This window comes from Capra hircus, chromosome 21, assembly GCF_001704415.2.
Source record: "Capra hircus breed San Clemente chromosome 21, ASM170441v1, whole genome shotgun sequence".
In the NCBI taxonomy this organism is placed as follows: domain Eukaryota; kingdom Metazoa; phylum Chordata; class Mammalia; order Artiodactyla; family Bovidae; genus Capra; species Capra hircus.
The window spans coordinates 11,982,597-12,002,366 of NC_030828.1; the positions used below are offsets into that span (position 1 = coordinate 11,982,597).

General features: G+C 40.5%; 1 protein-coding gene across 3 annotated transcripts in view; it reads right to left on the bottom strand.

Moving 5' to 3' along the window:
* The window catches only part of MCTP2 (multiple C2 and transmembrane domain containing 2), a 269,217-nt gene that overhangs the window by 136,743 nt on the left and 112,704 nt on the right, over positions 1-19,770 (bottom strand). For 2 of the 3 annotated variants that reach the window (XM_013972927.2, XM_013972926.2), the window contains 3 exons: positions 15,689-15,724; positions 3,216-3,380; positions 823-953 (listed from right to left, as the gene is read on the bottom strand). In XM_013972927.2, coding sequence (XP_013828381.1) covers positions 823-953; positions 3,216-3,380; positions 15,689-15,724 — 332 coding nt within the window. Of the gene's footprint in view, positions 1-822; positions 954-3,215; positions 3,381-15,688; positions 15,725-19,770 lie in introns of those variants that run through there. The other variant, XM_018066513.1, reaches the window with a different exon arrangement.

Consider the following 19,770-nt stretch of genomic DNA (forward strand, 5'->3'; position numbering starts at 1 on the left):
TCTAAATTTAGGATGGGTGGACAAACTGGATGCATATTGGCTGAACAAAACTCAGTAGTTTGGAAGAAAAAACGTGGGTCTTTGAAAAGAGATAATCCTGAGTCTCACATTCACTACTCTGCTAAGCTTCTCAGCACTCCATTCCCTCATCTATAAAATAAGGATAATACTGTGAACGTGCAGGCTTCCCAGAAAGATCAGAGATGTATGCTTCCACCAGCATCCCCTTCATGCTTAAACTGGGGCAGCCACATGCAGGCAGAATTGCATTTCACTATAGTCTTACTATAATCCTATATGGAAACCATTAATACTTTCAATATTTCTCATTATATACAAGGGAGCACCTCAATTAAGCTGAGAAGGTCCAAAGTATACAAATGAAACTGATCTGGCCTCAGCAGATGTCATTACGATTTGCCACAAAGTCCATAGAGCACAATGGAAAGTTTCCATCAATTTGGGACCCCTAGCTTCACGGTGTGACTGAATTATTTGGTATTTTCACTAAAGACCAAAACCAAACTCATAGGGTGCATTGGAAACTGATACCAACATTTCCTAAAGAGTCTGAGATGGGACATTATCTTTCTTTAGAGAATTCCTGACACATAACGATTTTCTTCTGTTGTGATCAATACTAAACGGCATATACCAATTAATAAACGAAAAAGTCTTTCCCGGGTTAAGGTCCAGCTAACTTATGGCTCCTTGGGGTGGGAATACGAGGTTTTAGTCTAAGCTCAACCAGATAAAGACAATGCTATACACCAGCCTGATAAAGACATGTCTCCCACCGTTTAGAAAGCAGAAGAGACTCACGTGCCCAAACGTTCCTCGTGCTTTTTGCTGTCCTTTCCCCACACTTCAATGTCCAAAATGCCCATCCTGTCAGAGAAGTAGTGAAAGTCAAACTGTTCCCGCCACTGCGGATTTGCACTCTTACACAGTGTCTAGAAAACATGCAGTTATAATATTTATTTTCTTAAAATGGTATTCATCACTATAGCAGCTACACATTCATTTCATTTCTAAACAGCAGGAAAGCAATCATAATGATGGTTATGATCACTCTTACACAGTTAAAATTTTCCTTTTTGGAAATGAAAGGCATGTTGAGGTTTTAAGAATTGGCAAAACATCATACTCTTTTAGCTGACCCCAGATTCATTCATTTATCTACCAAATTAGAAACAGCACTGTTATCCCCAAGGAAACAATAAATGTTATAGATATACAAAATATATATTTTTGATACATGGACAATATTTATTACACATATATAATAATGACTATTGAGCTGCACTCTCTATATAATATCTCAATAGACATTTTATGGCTCTTCTCTCTTACAAAAGATACTCCTAATTGGTTAATCAAATGGAAATAACATTTTTATTGGCACATCCATTTCAGTGCTGGCTTAAGAACTATATAAATTAACAATTTGGGATCTTAATTAACATCTGTCAGATGCATTACACGAGAAACCCATAACTTGTATGTGACTGCCTATTTCTAAAGTCAAGTTTCCTGAATCCAGTCACTGGAGTCAGAGGAAGACTAGGAAATTCCACTGCAGCCAAACCTAAAAATGAACATGCGTGGTTGGAAAACTCCACAAGTGTTTCCATGTTCTCCAAGAGTTATTTCAAACTGCTTATGTGTTTGATTCATTGGCAAGACTTTCATTTCTGTTTCATTTACACAGAGATTCAATTTGTGAAGAAAAAGTGAGCAAAAATGCAGGCCACTAAATGCCGGGAACTCAGGGCCAATGATGAAATCCTGGGACCAAGTTTGCTCGCATGGGAAAAAATGAACTGCTTAGACCTCGACTGCAGCCAACATCATATAACATCATCTATGCTGTTTTTCATCATCGTTGAGTTTAAATATATCAGATCACAGAATTTAGAAACTATGCAGAAAAAAAGCCCATTTGATCACAACTTAAGTGCAATATTCCCCAAGGGGGAATGCAGCAGATACTGGACTCTTTCTACACTTCAGCTTAGTTTAAAAGTTTAAGTGCGCTTAGTGATGAATAATTTCTCTATAAATCCTTACTCTGAGGCTGGACGGTTAAAGGAATCTTAATGGAGAGCTGTGCTTATCCTGGAGACACTCATTGTGAGGCACAGCCTAAAAATTATCGTCTGCACATTTTGGCCATAACTTTGCTGCAATTTTTTGCATTTCTCGTAATCAACAATTCTGCAACGTGAGCTTTGGTTCTCTACTGCTTGCGCTGGAGTAAATGACCTTTCATATTTGATTCTGCACTGAAAATTGTGCAGGAGAGACAACCTCCTGCCCCGCTAAGTCATTCTATCACTAGTCTGCTTCAGGTAAGTCCGCTACCCTGGAAAGCCCCAGCTGCAAATACCCTCGGGCCTATTTTCAAAGTCTTCCACTCTGATGTTTTTCTTCCTATGTGGCTTTTGGCAAGTGACTTAACTTTCAAGTACCCTAGTTCCCTCAATCCATAAAACATAGGAAATATTCCTGTCTGACAGTTATGTAAAACTAATTAATTACCATGGTTTGGAGACTAGGGTTTTTGAAATAAAAACCACACCGAATTACTGAGATTAAAAATTAAATGGAATTTGGATCAGTGGAATAAGATGATTGATTTTTAAAGACAGCTAAAAAAAAAAAAAGCTATTACTTTTGTTCAAAACAAATCACTTTTAATACTTTTAGATAGCTTTAAAAAAAAATCAGAGCAAGAAAACAGCAGTATTAGATGTCTATTTTTGGTGTTCATACCAACAAGTTAGAGAAATCCAGGAGTGTATACTTTTGAAAATATGTTTCGTTAAACTCAAGCATTTTAATTCAATTATAACATATTACAGTATTTTATTTTTGTAGGATTTTTGGAAATAGTAATCCTTTTTAGCACAATCTCTGAAACACAGTTGTTCATTTTCAAAATGAAAATAAGCCATGCATTCAAATCTATTGTTTAATAAACTTTCTCTAGCTCCAGTGATTATATTAAAATGAATGACACTAAGCAATCAAATGCCCATATTAACAGACAGCATCTGTACATTTATTTTGTTTTCTGGGGTGCTCCTAATCCACACAGGAGATTTAAAAATAAATTTTGTTCTTGCAAAGTTTAGAGGGGGAAAACATACATTTTTTTCCCATTGTTTTCATCTTAAAGACATTGTTCTCCTTAAGGAATTGACAGAACTTACCTTACTTTTATACCTCTGATCTCCCAGTTTTAACTGGACAAACATCTCTGCCACGCTTCCGCCTGAGACATTCCTTCCTTCCAACAAAGTTATACTTATAATCCCATTCCAGAGTTGGTTCTTTTTCAAGGACTCTGAGAGCCGGAGGTTGCGTATCAAAGAGGACTGAAGCAAAGAAATAAAGATGACATATAAACTTGCTGATAATTCTTGAGTGTGACTTTGGTGATCAGAGGGGGTGGTCCAGCTTTCAGTATTCATGAGAAATACCACTCCCTGCCTAGTGAATGTGTTAATACTCTTCACTGGTTCTGCAAACCTGCAACCACAGCTAAGTGACTTCCTTCTCAAGCACTGGACTTGGAGCCTCCAGTGAAGGATGGATTCAAACAACACTTGGCACCTGGCACCGGCCTCCCACCCACAGGTGCTCTTTGGTAGAATCTTCCAAATGGGCCTTTGGCTACTCCGATAGCAGGAAGGGAAGAGAGGCATTCTGGGAAACAGAGATATAAGAACCAGGCACTGCTCTGCAGGGAAACAAACTACCTCTGGGTATTTCGAAATTACGGCTTTGAATTTATCCTTCACACTTGAATCCGTCTGCACCTCCCTTTATTTCTTGTTGTGCTCACTGCCTAAGTCGTGTCCAACTCGACTTGCATGGGCTTCTTTGTCCATGAGATTTCCCAGGCAAGAATGCTGGAGTGGGTTGCCATTTCCTCCTCCAGGGAATCTTCCCGACCCAGGGATCGAACCTGAGTCTCCTGTATCTCCTGCACTGCAGGCAGACTCTTTACTGCTGAGCCTTATCCCTTAGGGGACAACAAAAAAGCCTAACAGTACTGCAAGATTCACAGGTCCAGAGACAGCCTATAATAGGCTTGCCAGCCAAATGAGCTTTGCAGACCTGGTGGGAGGGGAAGGTTGGATAAAGAACACAGACCAGGGCATGGGACCCAGTAAGTGTTCAGTAACTGTTACCTTATTTTTTTTTTTTTTCCTTTTCTACATCACACACAGCTTAAATAGAATATAGAAAAAGGCAAATATCCCCTAGAATTAAATTATGAAGAGGACAAGCACACTTTATTTTTAATGTCCATTATATAAATCTTCAAACACACACACAAACAGACCAGCAAAACAAACCTCCATGTGCTTATTCACCACATTTTGTCATCTTATTACATGTTTCCCTGCTTCCCTAATATTTTCTCTGGCTGAAATATCTGAAAGAAAAATACTTATGTTTTTACATAAGCACCATGCCATGATTATACTCAACACAAGTAACGTCTATTCCTTTAATATTGTTAAATACCCTGAAGGTCTTGACAGTGTCTTTTTATGGTGAGTTTGTTTGAGTGAGAATCCCTGACCCAATCCACAGGCTGTGTTTGGTTGGCAGAATTCATTCACATTCTCCACTCAGTAAGTGAGATGGCACGAGGGTAGACGGCTTAATTTGAGGGAGAAATAAATGGGCAGAAGAATGGAGATGGTGTCGAGCATCACAGCAGAGCAATGAATTTCTAACACTATATATTCATTCCTGTCATCTGCTCACTATATCTTTGAGATCATTTAGGCATCAATTTGCTTGGACACCGGTTACTCACAATTTATCACAACGAACGGTATGTCAGTGCGGGGTTAATTACATGCCAGCTTACCTCATCCAACACACGTCACTCCACCCCTCTTAATAAACGATGCAGTAATGCCAAGCGTTTGGGTCATTTTATGATTTCCTTAAACAAAAATGTTTAATATCTGTGTTGCTTTTCTCTGGAAACTGGAATTCATACACACAGACACACACACACACACACACACACAGGTTTGAAGGTGCAGATAAGAACAGGAAAGGGAGAAGGGAAAATAATTTGTTTAAAAAAGAAAAAAACCCTCCCCTCTTGAAAACAGGAACAATTATTTCTCTAACTTCTATCAGAAGTTAGGTTACACAAAGAATACATTCAATCATGACAATCTATGAAATAAGGTTAAGTAACTTTGTATTTGTTAAAGCAATGCATACCATCAGAATGTATAGACCGGTACATATATAAATACGTATGAAGATGTGTTTACACTCTATGTGTGTGCGTACAGATACTTTTAAAACATTCTCTAGCTTACTAAGCACACAGGCTGAAAACTTCCATCTTTAAAAAGAAAATGAGAATTTGATTCATACATCCTGCTGCACTTTCTTTTTTTTATGATTCTTCTTCTTAAAGTTTGACTTGCCAACCAATAAGCTGAAGCATGACCTGTCCCAGGGCCATGCTTCAAAGTTCCGACAGATATATTCCTCCCTAAACACTGCAACTATTTCAAAATCCTTTTTATAAAGAAGGGAGTAATGTCCACGAGGGATCAAAGGGCATCCTACAGTCTGGCAATTGCCTAAGAAAAATGGCAGTGTTTCCATGAAATATGCCCTAAAATAATTTTGTGGCTTGGTATGTCCTAATTTCAAATTGGATGTTTATCTTGGAAAGGCTTCTATCTAACTTGTCCATAAAACAGCCCCACTTAGCTCTATGAGCTCTGTGAAAATGGAATCCAAAGCTGGTTATTAACGGGGCCCAGAGATAGGTTCCATATGGCGGAACAGCATGGGAGGGCAAGGCAAAGGCCTACACCAGGCCCGGCTTGGCTGGAGCTCCTGATCAATCCAGGGACACTCGTTGCATTACACTCTAACATCTGGATTATTGCTTGTAATGTCCCTGGGAAATATCCACTTTCCATCAAAGCCTTTATCTATCTCAGTCGGACTTTGAACATTTTAGCATTTAACGCAGTCATGTTTGATGTGATGGACTTGCTCTTCGCCGTCCAAGATTTTTTTTTTCCCTTGCTAAAGGCGGGGTAGGAAAAGAGAAGTATTTATTGCACAGTTCACAGATAGAAAAGGACACAGGCCCTTTATTCTACGTATTTCTAAATATTTCTACAAAGCCCGCTACAAGGTTATGTCCAAAAAAGAAGATTCATCTGCAAGCGATGCGGTCTAGGATGTGAGCATGAGCTTTAAACGTGTTTCTTAATCACTTTCGCATTTCTCTTCCACCCTTGAGACTTGCGATGAGGTTTAAGAGGCAGGGTCTGGGGTGGGGGGATGGCACCTGGGCCATCCCGTCTGTGCTCGGATGCAGAGCTGGGTTCTCCAGAACTTTTGCATTCTTCAAACACCCCCATTCTCCCCACCATAAATAGACTCCTCTGCACTCACTCTGTTAGCTCAATAGCTCAAGTTTTCATGTCTGTGCCCAAGCCCTGTAAGTGAAATTTGTCATCTTAATGCAGCCTGGAATGTGAAAGGAGAGAAGGAAATGACCCATCAAAGGGAGAAGCCCACCCCACCTAAGCTGAAACAAACACCGGGAAGATAGAGCAAAGCTTCTGGGTCCTGACCCTAATTTCTCAGCAGACATAATGGATAAAATACAGCCCAGCAGGGTTTTGCTATTTTTTTCCTTCCTCCCAGAGGATCAGAACATTTTACTATTTCTATGTGGATTCATTCATCGGCTCTCCTCCATGGCCCCCAGCCCTGCCAAATCTACTCCCAGAAAGAGTGACTCTTTCCTGAATCGTGCAACTTAGTTACGACTAAGGGAAAACAAGTTGGGATATTTAACTTAGAAACACACTAACTTTCGTAAAAAATGAAACAGATTCCAAAACATTCATGTACTCCCGGGTCATGAAAATTTCACAGGAAGGGAAAGAAGAAAGGGAGAAAGATGGAAGGTACAGGCTGCGGGGCTTTTCTGCTCACTTCCAGCATGCGGAGAATTCTCAGGAGTTTCTGATCTAGGAATAGACTCTCAGAACAGTGGATGGGACTTTCCTGGTGGTCCGGTGGTTAAGAATCCACCTGTCAATGCAGGGGATGGGGGTTCCATCCCTGGGCTGGAGAGATGCCACACGCTGTGGGGCAACTAAGCCCGCGTGCCACAGCTACTGAAGACTGCTCACCCCCAAGCTCATCCTCAAGAAGAGGAGCCAGTGTGATGCGAAAGCCGGGCTCCTCGGCTAGAGAGGAGCCTCCGGTCATCGCAGCTGGAGGAAGCCCATGCAAAGCAATGGCGACCAAGCAGAGCCCAAAAGAAAAAAGCAGTGAAGAGATCTGCCTTCCAGGGACATTAAAAGAAAAAAAGGATTACAGACTGGCAAACATACATCATTGGAGGATTCTGGCCCAGCAGCATGCTGTGGAGATGGCAAAGTGGATTCCAGGACAACTACTCATCCTAGGGTTCCCTCTGTACACCCTAGGGTTACAGAGGGAACCCTAGGATGATGGACATAACAGCTTGATGTGTCTGTCCATCCCAAGCCAGGAAGAACAGCAGAAAAGTCAGATATAAAGAAGGATCCTGACAGGGAGGCACAGAGTCCAGGAGCAGGGGAAACACCTATAGTCATCAGAAGCAATGTGATAGTTAGTGACTGCTGTTATTTAGTCATTAAGTCATGTGCGACTCTTTGCAACCCTATGGACTGTAGCCCACCAGCCTCCTCTGTCCATGGGATTTTCCAGGCAAGAATACTGGAGTGGGTAGCCATTTCTTTCTCTAGTGATACCACTGTTCATAATTAACTATGCCAAACAATACCACTGGGTAACAATTCCAAGCATTCCCTTGGGTGGCAAAAAATACCAAAACATTTTTAAAAAGTAAAATTAGGGGCACTGAAAAAACGTTTTTACAAGGTTTTCCCAGTAAGCCTACCTTAGTGGCACCAATTACTGTAAGGGTACTTTTTAGATCATCTCAGAGATGGAAATTTAAAAATATGTGTTCCCATGTTGCTAATACATCTTATTCTGATTCTCACTAATTATCTTTCCTGTGTCATTGTGAGGAAGGAGAGAGCGAATGGAGACAAATGCATAAACAAAAATGAACTAACTTTGTAAGCAAATTGAAGAGTAAAGCAAGATTCCAACCATATTGTCAATGCTTAGAAAAACGAGCGGAGAAGACGCAGTCTATAAAAGCTTCCCATGAAATATTCCTTTCTAGCTTTTTCAACATGTAAAACTACTGCTCATTGTCAACAGCTTTTATAGCATGACATGAGAAGATCCATATACTCATGCAACAGGCTTCCAGAAAGCTCCTACTTGGCAGTTCCTTGTATCATCTGAAGAGAACCCTGGCGGCATAAATTCTCCTAGAACGACACACAGATTTTTGCAATGGGATATAAAGCAAACCTTTTAAATTTCCCACAGAGGCATGGACATGGAAGATGAGACATATTTATAGATGAAAACTATATCATAGTTCCAGGGATATGAATAATCTGTGTGTGCAAAGATATTAAAGGATTACTTTATTTTTTAATAAAGAGGGACTATCCTCACTCGCTGTTTGAACTTAAAAATTAGATTATGAGAAGATTTTTAATTGATAAAGTCTATAAACACCCAATGACCCTCAGGGTTCTGGACTGAGGAGGGAAAACATGAAGGCCATGTGAGTAAATAAGATTTCCCTTTTCACCCTGACCTCCAGGAAACTCAAAATTAAATGGCTGGTTCGTCTGCAATAATAATCATCAACTAGTATTTCTTTTTTAAAAAATTTTATATTGGAATATAGCCAGTTAGCAATGTTGTGACGGTTTCAGGTGGACAGCAAAGGGACTCAGTTATACATATACACGTATCCATTCTCCCCAAAACTCCCGTCCCCTCCAAGCTGCCACATAAGAGTGAGCAGAGTTCCCTGTGCCCTGGAGTAGGCCTTTGTCATTTCTTGATTTGCAGGCCTTAACTCCTGTAGTCTGTATTTCTACGGCTCTCCTTCACTTAAAATAGGTCAAGGGCACCCCTAAGCAGGACTGTGACTAGGGTGAGGCGAGAGAGGCATTCAGGATGAAACATTTAAGGAGGTGCTCATGCTCAGGCTTCTGTGAGGGCAGGGCTGGCCCCAGAGCCCCAGTGCCTACTCGCGTTTTACCCCAGGCACCTTGCCTGCCTCACTCGAACCCCAGGAATCTAAGATCCAGCAGCGCTCCCTGCAGTTCTACACGCCCTGCCGCGCTGACATCCCTGGCTTCACCTCCTATCTTCCCAGCATCCCACGCCACCCCCTAGTCCACAACAGTGGTTCTCAAACATAAATATGCTTCCAGGTCACCCGGAAGGCTCACTAATAGGCGGCTGGGTCCCGTTTCCAGAGTTTCTGATCTGGGAGCCCTGAGATGGAGGTCCAGAAATATCTGCATTCAAACGATTTCTGCTGATGCTCCTGGTTGAGAGAGCTCAACTTTGGAGTGAACACAGAGAGTCTGGAGAGCTTGCCACACACATTATTTTGTGAGTGTCATGTCTCAATGAACTTCTTCCTCCTCACTTGGTGACATTCACTCCTGTCTCCTTGCACTCAGTTCTCCAGCCTACAACCCACCCCACCCATCTGCAAGGTCAAGATAAGGGTCTAGTCTCTGAATACCCCACCTCTCTACTCAGCTCTCCCAATCAGATCACTTCAATTCAGTTCAGTTGCTCAGTCTTGGCGATCCTATTGACTGCAGCATGCCAGGCTTCCCTGTCCATCACCAACTCCCAGAGCTTGCTCAAACTTATGTCCATCAAGTCAGTGATGCCACTCAATCATCTCATCCTCTGTCGTCCCCTTCTCTTCCTGCCTTTAATTTTGCCAGCATCAGGGTCTTTTCCAGTGAGTCAGTTCTTCACATCAGGTGGCCAAAGTACTGGAGTTTCAGCTTCAGCATCAATCCTTCCAATGAATATTCAGGACTGATCTCCTTTAGGATGGACTGGCTGGATCCCCTTGCAGTCCCAAGGGACTCTCAAGAGTCTTCTCCAACACCACCGTAGAAAAGCATCAATTCTTTGGCGCTCTGCTTTCTTTATAGTCCAACTCTCACATCCATAATGACTACTAGAAAAACCATAGCCTTGACTAGATGGATCTTTGTTGGCAAAGTATTCTCTTTGTTTTTTAATATGCTGTCTAGGTTGGTCATAGCTTTTCTTCCAAGGAGCAAGCGTCTTTTAATTTCATGGCTGCAGTCACCATCTGCAGTGATTTGGGGGCCTAAAAGAATAAAGTCTGTCACTGTTTCCACTGCCCCATCTCTCCGAATACTGCATCAGTTATGATATCCAAGTCTTACTCATCTCTGAAGTCTCAGGACGGCATTCCCGCCAATATAGTATGTGCTCAGTGAGAGGGTTTTGGACAAACGTGATTCTAATGTCACTGAGATGACAGATTTGTGAAAAGTGGCTCTATTCTTCTGGGCTGGAGATACACAAGGTTTGAGAATTCTAATAGATTCACGGTCTTAGCTGAGCATGACTGAGGCCCCCAGAAATGAGGAAGACCTCTAGAAACTATTCTGTCTAGGATAATGCTGGCCTAAATGGCAACCCACTCCGGTATTCTTGCCTAGAGAATCCTGTGGACAGAGGAGCCTGGTGGGCTGCTGTCCATAGAGTCACACAGAGTAGGGCACGACTGAAGCAACTTGGCACGCATGCATGCATAGGAGAAGGAAATGGCAACCCACTCCAGTATTCTTGTCTGGAGAATCCCAGGGACAGAGGAGCCTGGTGGGCTGCCGTCTATGGGGTCACACAGAGTCGGACACGACTGAGCGACTTCACTTCCACTTTTCACTTTTATGCACTGGAGAAGAAAATGGCAACCCACTCCAGTGTTCTTGCCTGGAGAATCCCAGGGACGGGGGAGCCTGGTGGGCTGCCGTCTATGCGGTCGCACAGAGTCGGACACGACTGAAGCGACTTAGCAGCAGCAGCAGCAGCAGCAGACTTCATAATAATGCAGCAGAAACATCGAGGTTAAGATATTCAGCAGTGTTACTTCTAGATGGAGAGGGAGATGATAAGTAGGTAGATAAGGGATAGACAGGCATATAGATAGATGAAAAAATTAGGTAGATATATATATAGATAGGAAGATAGAAATAAACAGATATATGAATATATATGGCTGTTTGGGATATACCATCCTCCAATCCTTTAAATTGAACCAAGAAAACAAAACAGTAAAAGGTGATACTATGGATAGGCATTTGAGTTCAGTGAATAATGTGTGAAAATGGAAAACAACAGAACAAGAAGCACTCTACTAACTGGGGAAGTGGTCCAGGCATGATACTCTCATTTTCGTTCCAAATAGACCACACTTCTTGCAAAGGGTTTTGCTTGTACTACTTCCAGGATCAATAGTGCAATAAGGGTGAAATTGGTGAACTCATTTCACTATTGGTGAAATGAGTTCAAGTAGAGAAAGAGGTGGAGTGACAGAAGGCGTTTACTTCTAAGGTGGAGAAGAGGCATTTTTTCCACTTTAAGGAGCTTCTTCTCAACTCAAAACTATATGACAGACAAAACAGCCATCAGAACTTCCTTCCGGTTCTCACCTGGGCTCTGCTCACCAAACACATCATGACAGACAGACAGGCAGGGTGTACAGACAGACAGGCAGACAGACTTAACAATCTTCTCTCCAAATTCTTTGACTGTCCTCTCTCAATTTAAGTTTCTCCAACTTCCCTGGTGGCTTAGACAGCCAAAAATCTGTCTGCAAATGCAGGAGACCTGGGTTCGATCCTTGGGTTGGGAAGATCTCCTGGAGAAGGGAAGGGCTACACCCTCCAGTATTCTTGCCTGGAGAATCCCATGGACAGAGGATCCTGGCAGGCTACAGTCCAGAAGAGTCAGACACATCTGAGTGACTGAACACACGATATATTTAATATAACATTACATGATATAATACAATGCTGGGATGCCAAACAGAACAGATGAAGAAAAGCTAAGGTTAGCAACAGCAGGAAATGGCCAGCACTCTTAGGCCTGGGGTGGGAGGGGCGGAGGCCTGGTGCAATTTTCTGTAAAGTTCCAGGTAGTAAGAATTAGGCTCTGTCCAAGGACTCTGCTCCACCCTGCCAGCCAGGGGCAGTGCACACACCGATGAGCACAACAACGTTCCAATCAAATTGTATTTGCAGAAGCAGATACAGGGTTGGATTTTGCACTCAGGCTGCAGTTCAGTGATCCCTGGGCTACAGAGAGAAAAAGAATGCACGCTCGGGTCAGAGGTACCTGGGAGAAGCAGAAACCACAGCAGGGCTGGCTAGTGGAGGGGACAAAGGCAGACACCACGGGAATCAGAGAGAAGGGAGAAAGACTCTGACTTCTCCCTCGTCCCCCCCCCCCCCCCCCCCGCAGCACCCTGCCCCTCCCTCTCAGCCAGTCAGAGGCCACCTGACAAAGGGACAGAGAAAATGCGCCCTGCAGCACTCGGCCTCTGTGATAACGCAGGAACCTCGCTAAACGAACGTGAAGCCCAACACAGCAAACGGTGGAACCACTAATCAACTAATGTCATTCCGAAAAAATGTTGCCCTACACAGGGATGTCTTTTACCTGAAATGGCTGTCATATAACTGCATAAAACAATCAAAAGAGGAGCCATATGACAATAAATACTTATCTCGGTGCAAATTATCTAAAATAAAGAAACCCCGTAACTCAAAGGGCACATGGTCACCCATAATACTCTCCCAAATGAAAGGGGGATGTGTACAGTTGCAGATTTTCTGAATACATCAGTGACCTACCAATTCCACTTTTTATCATCATGTTTCTATCCCATTAGACTATTTGACATAAGAGAAGTAACTGCTGTTAATTTTCTAGCTCTGTAACTGTGATATACATTAGAGAGCAGGAAGGTATGGAAATAGATCTATTCACAGAAAAGCTTATGCAAAGGCAATGTCTGAAAAAAAGCAGGTATCTGATTCAGGCCCTTTAGATCAGATTTGCAGCTCTCTCTTTAAAATGCTCCCTTGAAGGTAAACAAAGGCTTTTGCATGAAAGCTAAAACTACTTTCACAGGCAATCTCTACGTATTCACTGTATTAAAACCAAGGTTAGTAACAAAACCCAGGAAACGGGGTAGCCCTTGGCATCCCAGTGGGTAGGACGCTGTGCTCTCAGTGCCGAGGACACGCGTTCAATCCCTGGTCAGGGAACGAAGCCCACAGGCCGCATGCTGCAGCCAAAATATATATATATATGTATATATATATATATTCAAGGAAACGCTTTAGAAGACAGTCCATAAAGACTGCCACTCTGGGTGATGCAATATTATAAACTTATGAGTTTAAGGAGCAGTTATTAAAATAAAGTTATTATAAGAATAAGACTGAGGTGAAAGAGCCAATGACATTTTATAGGTAATGCATCACTTAGAACTAGCAAAATTTCATATACTCAGATTAAATAATCTTCTTTATGTTAAATGTCTGCTTTCTAATTTTTAAATGGAAATCCTAAAAAAGCAGTTTATAGTTTAAAACTACCAAGGGAGACTGACCAGGGTATTTTAACTACTGTTACAGAGAGTTAATCACAGAGACTATAGATTTTCCCTGTGACTCACTTTTATGAGCTAAATTAGAACTTATCTCACTTTTCCCTCTATAACTGCAGGCTCTAAGTAGCAAAAAGTCACCCTAACAATTGAAATTCTGCACCAATCCATAAATTGCATCTCTCACCCATGATCATAAGTAGCTTTCAGTGACCTCTATTCATCAAAGGTTTTATGAAACACTGTATACTAGGTGCAGGCATTTATTAAGTCTCTGAGCCCAGTGCCCTGAAGTCAAAATTCTAGAAACTACAATGAGAGGGAAAAAAGAAGACAGTAGCTCAGTGGTAAGATGCCACTCCGCAGCACAGACATAAATACTGCTCTCCAGGATCCTCTGTTCCTATCCTAGTTTTGATATCTTTATCCTGGCCGGCAACATTTTTCTCCCCTCCTCATTCCTTGGGCCATTCTTCCTAACCTCTCCTGTCCTCCCTAGACTCCAATATTCCCCAAGCTCACAATTTTTCTTTCTAGCCTTTATGTTCTTCCACAAACTGCCAGCGCTCTTCCACAGGCCGGAGCTCCCTAACTAAAGATGGTTATTGATGTACAGTACCAGTGTTTTAGTGCAGCGGCAGAATCAATAAACGAGAAAATACTGCTTTGTCAGGTTTCGCTGGAGCATGCTGGGAAACTTTACTGCTCCGGATGGTTACAGCAACGCTTAATACGCGAGAGGGAGAGCCAGCTCCCTTCTGCGGAGAGCATGATGTTCTCCTACCCTCTAGTGACTATAAAGGAGTAAGACAAAAGTTGGAGGGATTTTTGAGATGGCTTCACATGATTATTTATTGCCTCTTAATTTTATGTCTAAAAAGAACAAGAGTTCTGAAAACCCAGTGAACAGGTAGGATTAAAACAAAGCTAAATTAAAAAAAAAAGCTTAGCCTGGTTATATTTAAAGGGTTCCCAAAATGCAAAGGATATACATTTTAGGAAGAGTCAGAACTTTGATTCCTCTGGATTTTAAAAAGCAAGGCTTAGAAAGTTTGCCTTCCTAAATGACTAGTCAGGTTACAGATCTCTTTCTCTCTTTCTCACACACACACACGCTCTTATAACGCACAAAATCTTTGTTTCAATCTCCTTATTTTACAGCGAAGTAAGCAACTATGGGTTAGAAATGAGAACTGGTATACATCTGTGTACAGGTGTGTGTATATACATAAATGCATAGACAGAGCTTGCCCACGCACCCTCCCCTAACACACAGACCCATCACAGGCAGCTGCATCTTGATTATTCCTCTTCTGGAAGTAGCAGAGCTGAAGTAAGTCATACAGAGTTTTTTGGGATTTGTTTACATTACGTGAATTTTGACATTTAGTCACTTCAGTGACAATGTGTTACCTTCAGAACCTGATGAATTGTTAACACATCCCTACCTTCAATTGCACCCAACTACTTTTCATGGAGAAATCTTTTTAAAGAAACAAAGAAACACTCACAAAAATAAACAAATAAATGGTAAAATAGAAATAGTATAAAAAGGATTTATAAAATATACCACATATTCCTCTCAATCTTTCCATTGCCCTTAGAGCACCAAAATCAGCTTCTACCTAATGGTAAATAACTTTCTAAAGGACTAAGTCTAACTGCACTGCAACTACAAATAATTCAAGCTTAATGAAGTATAACATTCTTTTTTTTTTAATTTATTTATTTAATTGGAGGCTAATTACTCTACAATATTGTGGTTTTTGCCATACATTGACATGAATCAGTGGTGTACATGTGTCCCCCATCCTGAAGTGTAACATTCTAACATGGCCAGCACATATAAAAGTTCACCTCTAAAATAAGCATAAGTCTAACATCTGGCTATGCTGTTATTAAGTGAAATTTATAAGAGTGTATGTTTCCTTTTTATTCATATCAGCAGTCAGAGAGAATAAAAGCCTCTACATGGAAAGGCTGGATAGTATCAATCATGTCTACATTTGTCTTTGCTACAAAGATGAACCACATGATGAAAAGAAAGAAAACAGCTATATTTACCTTGCTGGCACTTAACCGCTTCCGATTTGACCAACGCTAAGGATTACGTCCATTGGATGGTGAAAACGGCAAAACAAAAGAGAGAAATGGAGCTGTTAACAACATGATCGTGTTATTATGCTAGTTAGATGGCGCAGACTGCATTCAAACAACTGACACCCACATTCTAAGGTTAGAGAAAACACTTAGAACAAGAAGATAGTCAGAAACCTAGGAAAATCACATTTCCATGGTTGTGTTACTCCATTTTCTCACCGAATTCAAAAATGAAAAGAAAAGGACACATAACACTGCTCGGTCCTTACAAGACACATTCATGTTTTTATTTGCCTGAAAACACTATAATTTTACCTCTAAAAGCAAAGTGGAAAGGCAGATTTCTCTAACCTGAAATATTCAGAGAGCATTATGAAAATGTTTAAAAAGTTCATGGACAAAGTTAGTTCAAGTTTCTGTAGTCTTAGATACAGGAAAAAAAAAAATCATTCCATTTCCCTCTGTTGAGTAAATCTCAATATTCAAAATAATAGGAAAAACAATGGGAGTCATTCCTGCACAGTTAAGAAAAACAAGCTAATACAGCAGTGAGGGAGGGAAGGAAAATAATATTCTGAACAGCCGGTAACCTCACCACTGTTCTCTTTTTGATCTTTCATTTGTCGAGCTAAGGCTGCTGAATTTTGTCCATAATTAAAGTTCTCTCCTAACAAAATCCCTCATTACCCCTGTCACCGTCCAGTACTGTGAAGCTCTATTCTGGCTGGTTAACCAGCTAACTGGATAAATTTGGCAGATTATTACTCAATTATGAATCTAATTGAGCAGCTCATAGTAACTATTATGATTAAGGGAAAAAAAAATACCTTTAGGCAAATAACCTATCCGCTTTGTCAATACATCTCCCCAATAAATTACCAGAAGAGAAATCATCTTTGGGGGAAGTTCACTTATATTCTGGGGACCAACACCTAGAAATGCTGGTACAGAAATGTCTTGAAAATATTCCTCACTAAAAACACTGCCTCTGGTGACACTGTGAGCTCAGCCACTCGGCATATGACCCAGAGTTATAGACACTCCAACCTGGGTGTTAAAATCAGTTCTTTTTCTATTTTCCCAACAACATATGGACAAATATTTTCACCCAGAACAAGCACTAAAATTAACCACTATCTTGTAAATACACACGGCTATTTCTAAACAGCCTTTTGAAATATAATTCATTTGATTTTTATATCCCCAAAGACTAAAAAATAGATAAGAAAAGTCATGGGAAATGAGTACCAGTGTTGGCTCACTATAATACTAACACTACCTTATATCAAGTGTCTGCTCCCTGCTAAGCACTATTTTTGGTCATCGTGATCTTCACGAACCCATAAAATAGATTTTTTTAATCCCTATTTTTACGCATGAGGAACTTGTAGCTGAGAGAGGTTAGGCAATTCTGTGAATCCGACCTGATCACTTAACTTCTCAAAACTAGAAACAGGGGAGTTGAGATTCAAACCCACACAGTCTGACGAGAGAGCCCATGACTGGAACTCCAGCCCAACTTTGCCAAGAAAGAGGGACGGAAGGCGGGCCCGTCAGCGCTCCAGCCAATGTCTCGCCTTCTAGCTGCACCATGCCCACAGGCCCTGGCCCCGAGGGTCAACCCACAGACATTCTGCACGTGTCACGGTTTTTACCAGCTTCGCTCTGAAGCAATAAAGACTGCCTCAATGACCACGGGTACAGAACTGAGAATTCAAGCTGAACTCTCTCCATCAGGTTTTAAGTGAAAATGGAAATTTATAAACAAATTATTTCCAAGTAATCCCAGTCTCCCCTGTTAGTTATTCCCATTTAAAAAAAAAACAATACAAGTATATCTTTAAATACTAACTTAAACTCAAGAAAAAGAACAAGTGTTTTGTGATATCGACTCTATCCCAAGAGTCCCTGATATTCATGCTAAATTGAATAGCCACACACGACCCAGGATAAATTATTCCCTGCTCAGCTGTACTCTGAACAACTATATCAATAGGAAAATTACACTACCAATCAGAACAAATAGAACAAGCATAGTTATTATTATTATACTCCATTTTGGTTATATATTTGCTATTGTTGTTCAGTCGTTAAGTCATGTCCAACCCTTTGCAACCCCATTGGCTACATATACATATATACACACACATCCATATAGTAATATATACATGTGTAATGATATGTACATATGTATATACATGTATGTACATATACATACAAATACACACACATATAGTAAATATAGTGTGCCCTAGACCCCCTGCCAAACAAGCAAAGAACAAAGAAAATGAAAAATCATATCAAGTAGGTAATACATACAACCTGACAAGCTCTCAAAAACAGGGGATGGGGGGTCAAAGGAAAGAAAGACCAAACTGAATGAGAAGTGTCTCTCTTTTCACTAGATGCTCTGAATAGACAGGCTTTGAGATGTTTTCCAAAAACAAACTCAAGCTGCCTTGAGTATTAATTGCTCTGAAATTTGAAATAAACTTTAACTGAAATGGCTCTCTTTAAACAAAAACTCCAAATTTCGGCAATATTTCAATATATGTTAAATGCCAGTAGTATTGCTAAATAGGATCCAATACACTACAGAAAAATCCACAAGTGGAATAAGCAGGCTGCTATTATGCAGCTCGCTTCATGAGGTCATTATCCAAATTTACAAACCGCATTTAAATATGTAAGAAATTTTCAGAATATACCAGATGGCAACTGGGCAACCATGTGGGAAACACAATGCTCATCTACACGGCATGTCATTTTAACCTGGCATCCAGCTCATGGAATCGGTCACCTACTGGGTGCACGGACACCAAATTCAATGGCAATGCCATCAAAACTATGAGAAGCGAAAGGAAATCCCTCCATCATTAGGTTGGGTGGAAAAGGATTTATTTTTAACATCAATGTAAGACATTTTAACATCAAAATATCAGTGCTATTGAGGCCTCAGGTTTCAACCATGCCACTTCTTCGTTAACAAACGGAGAACACGTTCCCAAAGTTATCGTCAAGTAAATGCTCATAAGTAAAGAATTCAAATTAAAAATAACAACTGTGCAGTTGACCCTCTGGCAACTGAAAAGTCACTGCGCAGTTTGTTTGCTTTTTAACTCCTTTGAGCTATCTTCAGTAAGTTCACTAGTAAATCACTCCTGATTTTCATCATGAAAATAAATTACAACCAACAGCAAAGGTGATGTCAAAATGAAGAATATTCTCCACACTGACCCCAGTGACTCAATCCAAGAAATATTATTGGAGGCTTAATTTAAAAACAGGCTTAAGATTTTCATACCAGATTCTATCAAGTTTAAATTTTAACATATCTTAGTCCTTTCTCAAGTAGCTGTTTTTAATTGGCTTTTCAAATACCTTTCAACTAAATTACAATCACGGATGCTTTCATTCTCATTTTCATTCTTGGAATTGTAACATATAATACCAAAATATAAAATAAGATTATGGTTCATATTCACATACGTGCTCCTAAAAACAGAGTGCCAATCGTATTGTCACAAAATCCAATGCTTTTTTTTCTGATGCTATAGACATCTTTAATAGGTAGTACAATAACTAGAAATTTCCATGTAATTTACCAGAGAATATTAAAATGTGTATCTCCTCAGAAGTACTCTCAATAGAAAATGTGGTAGCTAAAAGAAAAAGTTGAGACGGAAATGATGCATTGATCATCTTAATAATGTACATACAGCATGATGATTAAATCCTAGAAATTATTTTTCATAACTGAATAATGCCTAAGTCATCTAGTACTTAAGAAAATGGTAAATGGAAACAGTAACACTAAGTAAAAGTGATATTTTGGATGATGTGTTGCAAGCAAACCATAAGCAATGTATATACTTAATAATAGCAATACATTCACATCCCTAGCCAAAACAGAGATCATTCCTTAATGGGTTTTTCTTTCCAGATTTCCAAAAGAAAGGCTGTACATTATCACAGTTAGAGAACTTTAAATCTCTATGCAATTTTCCCCCTACTCAAATAATGACAAAAATGTCAGTCACCTGGTA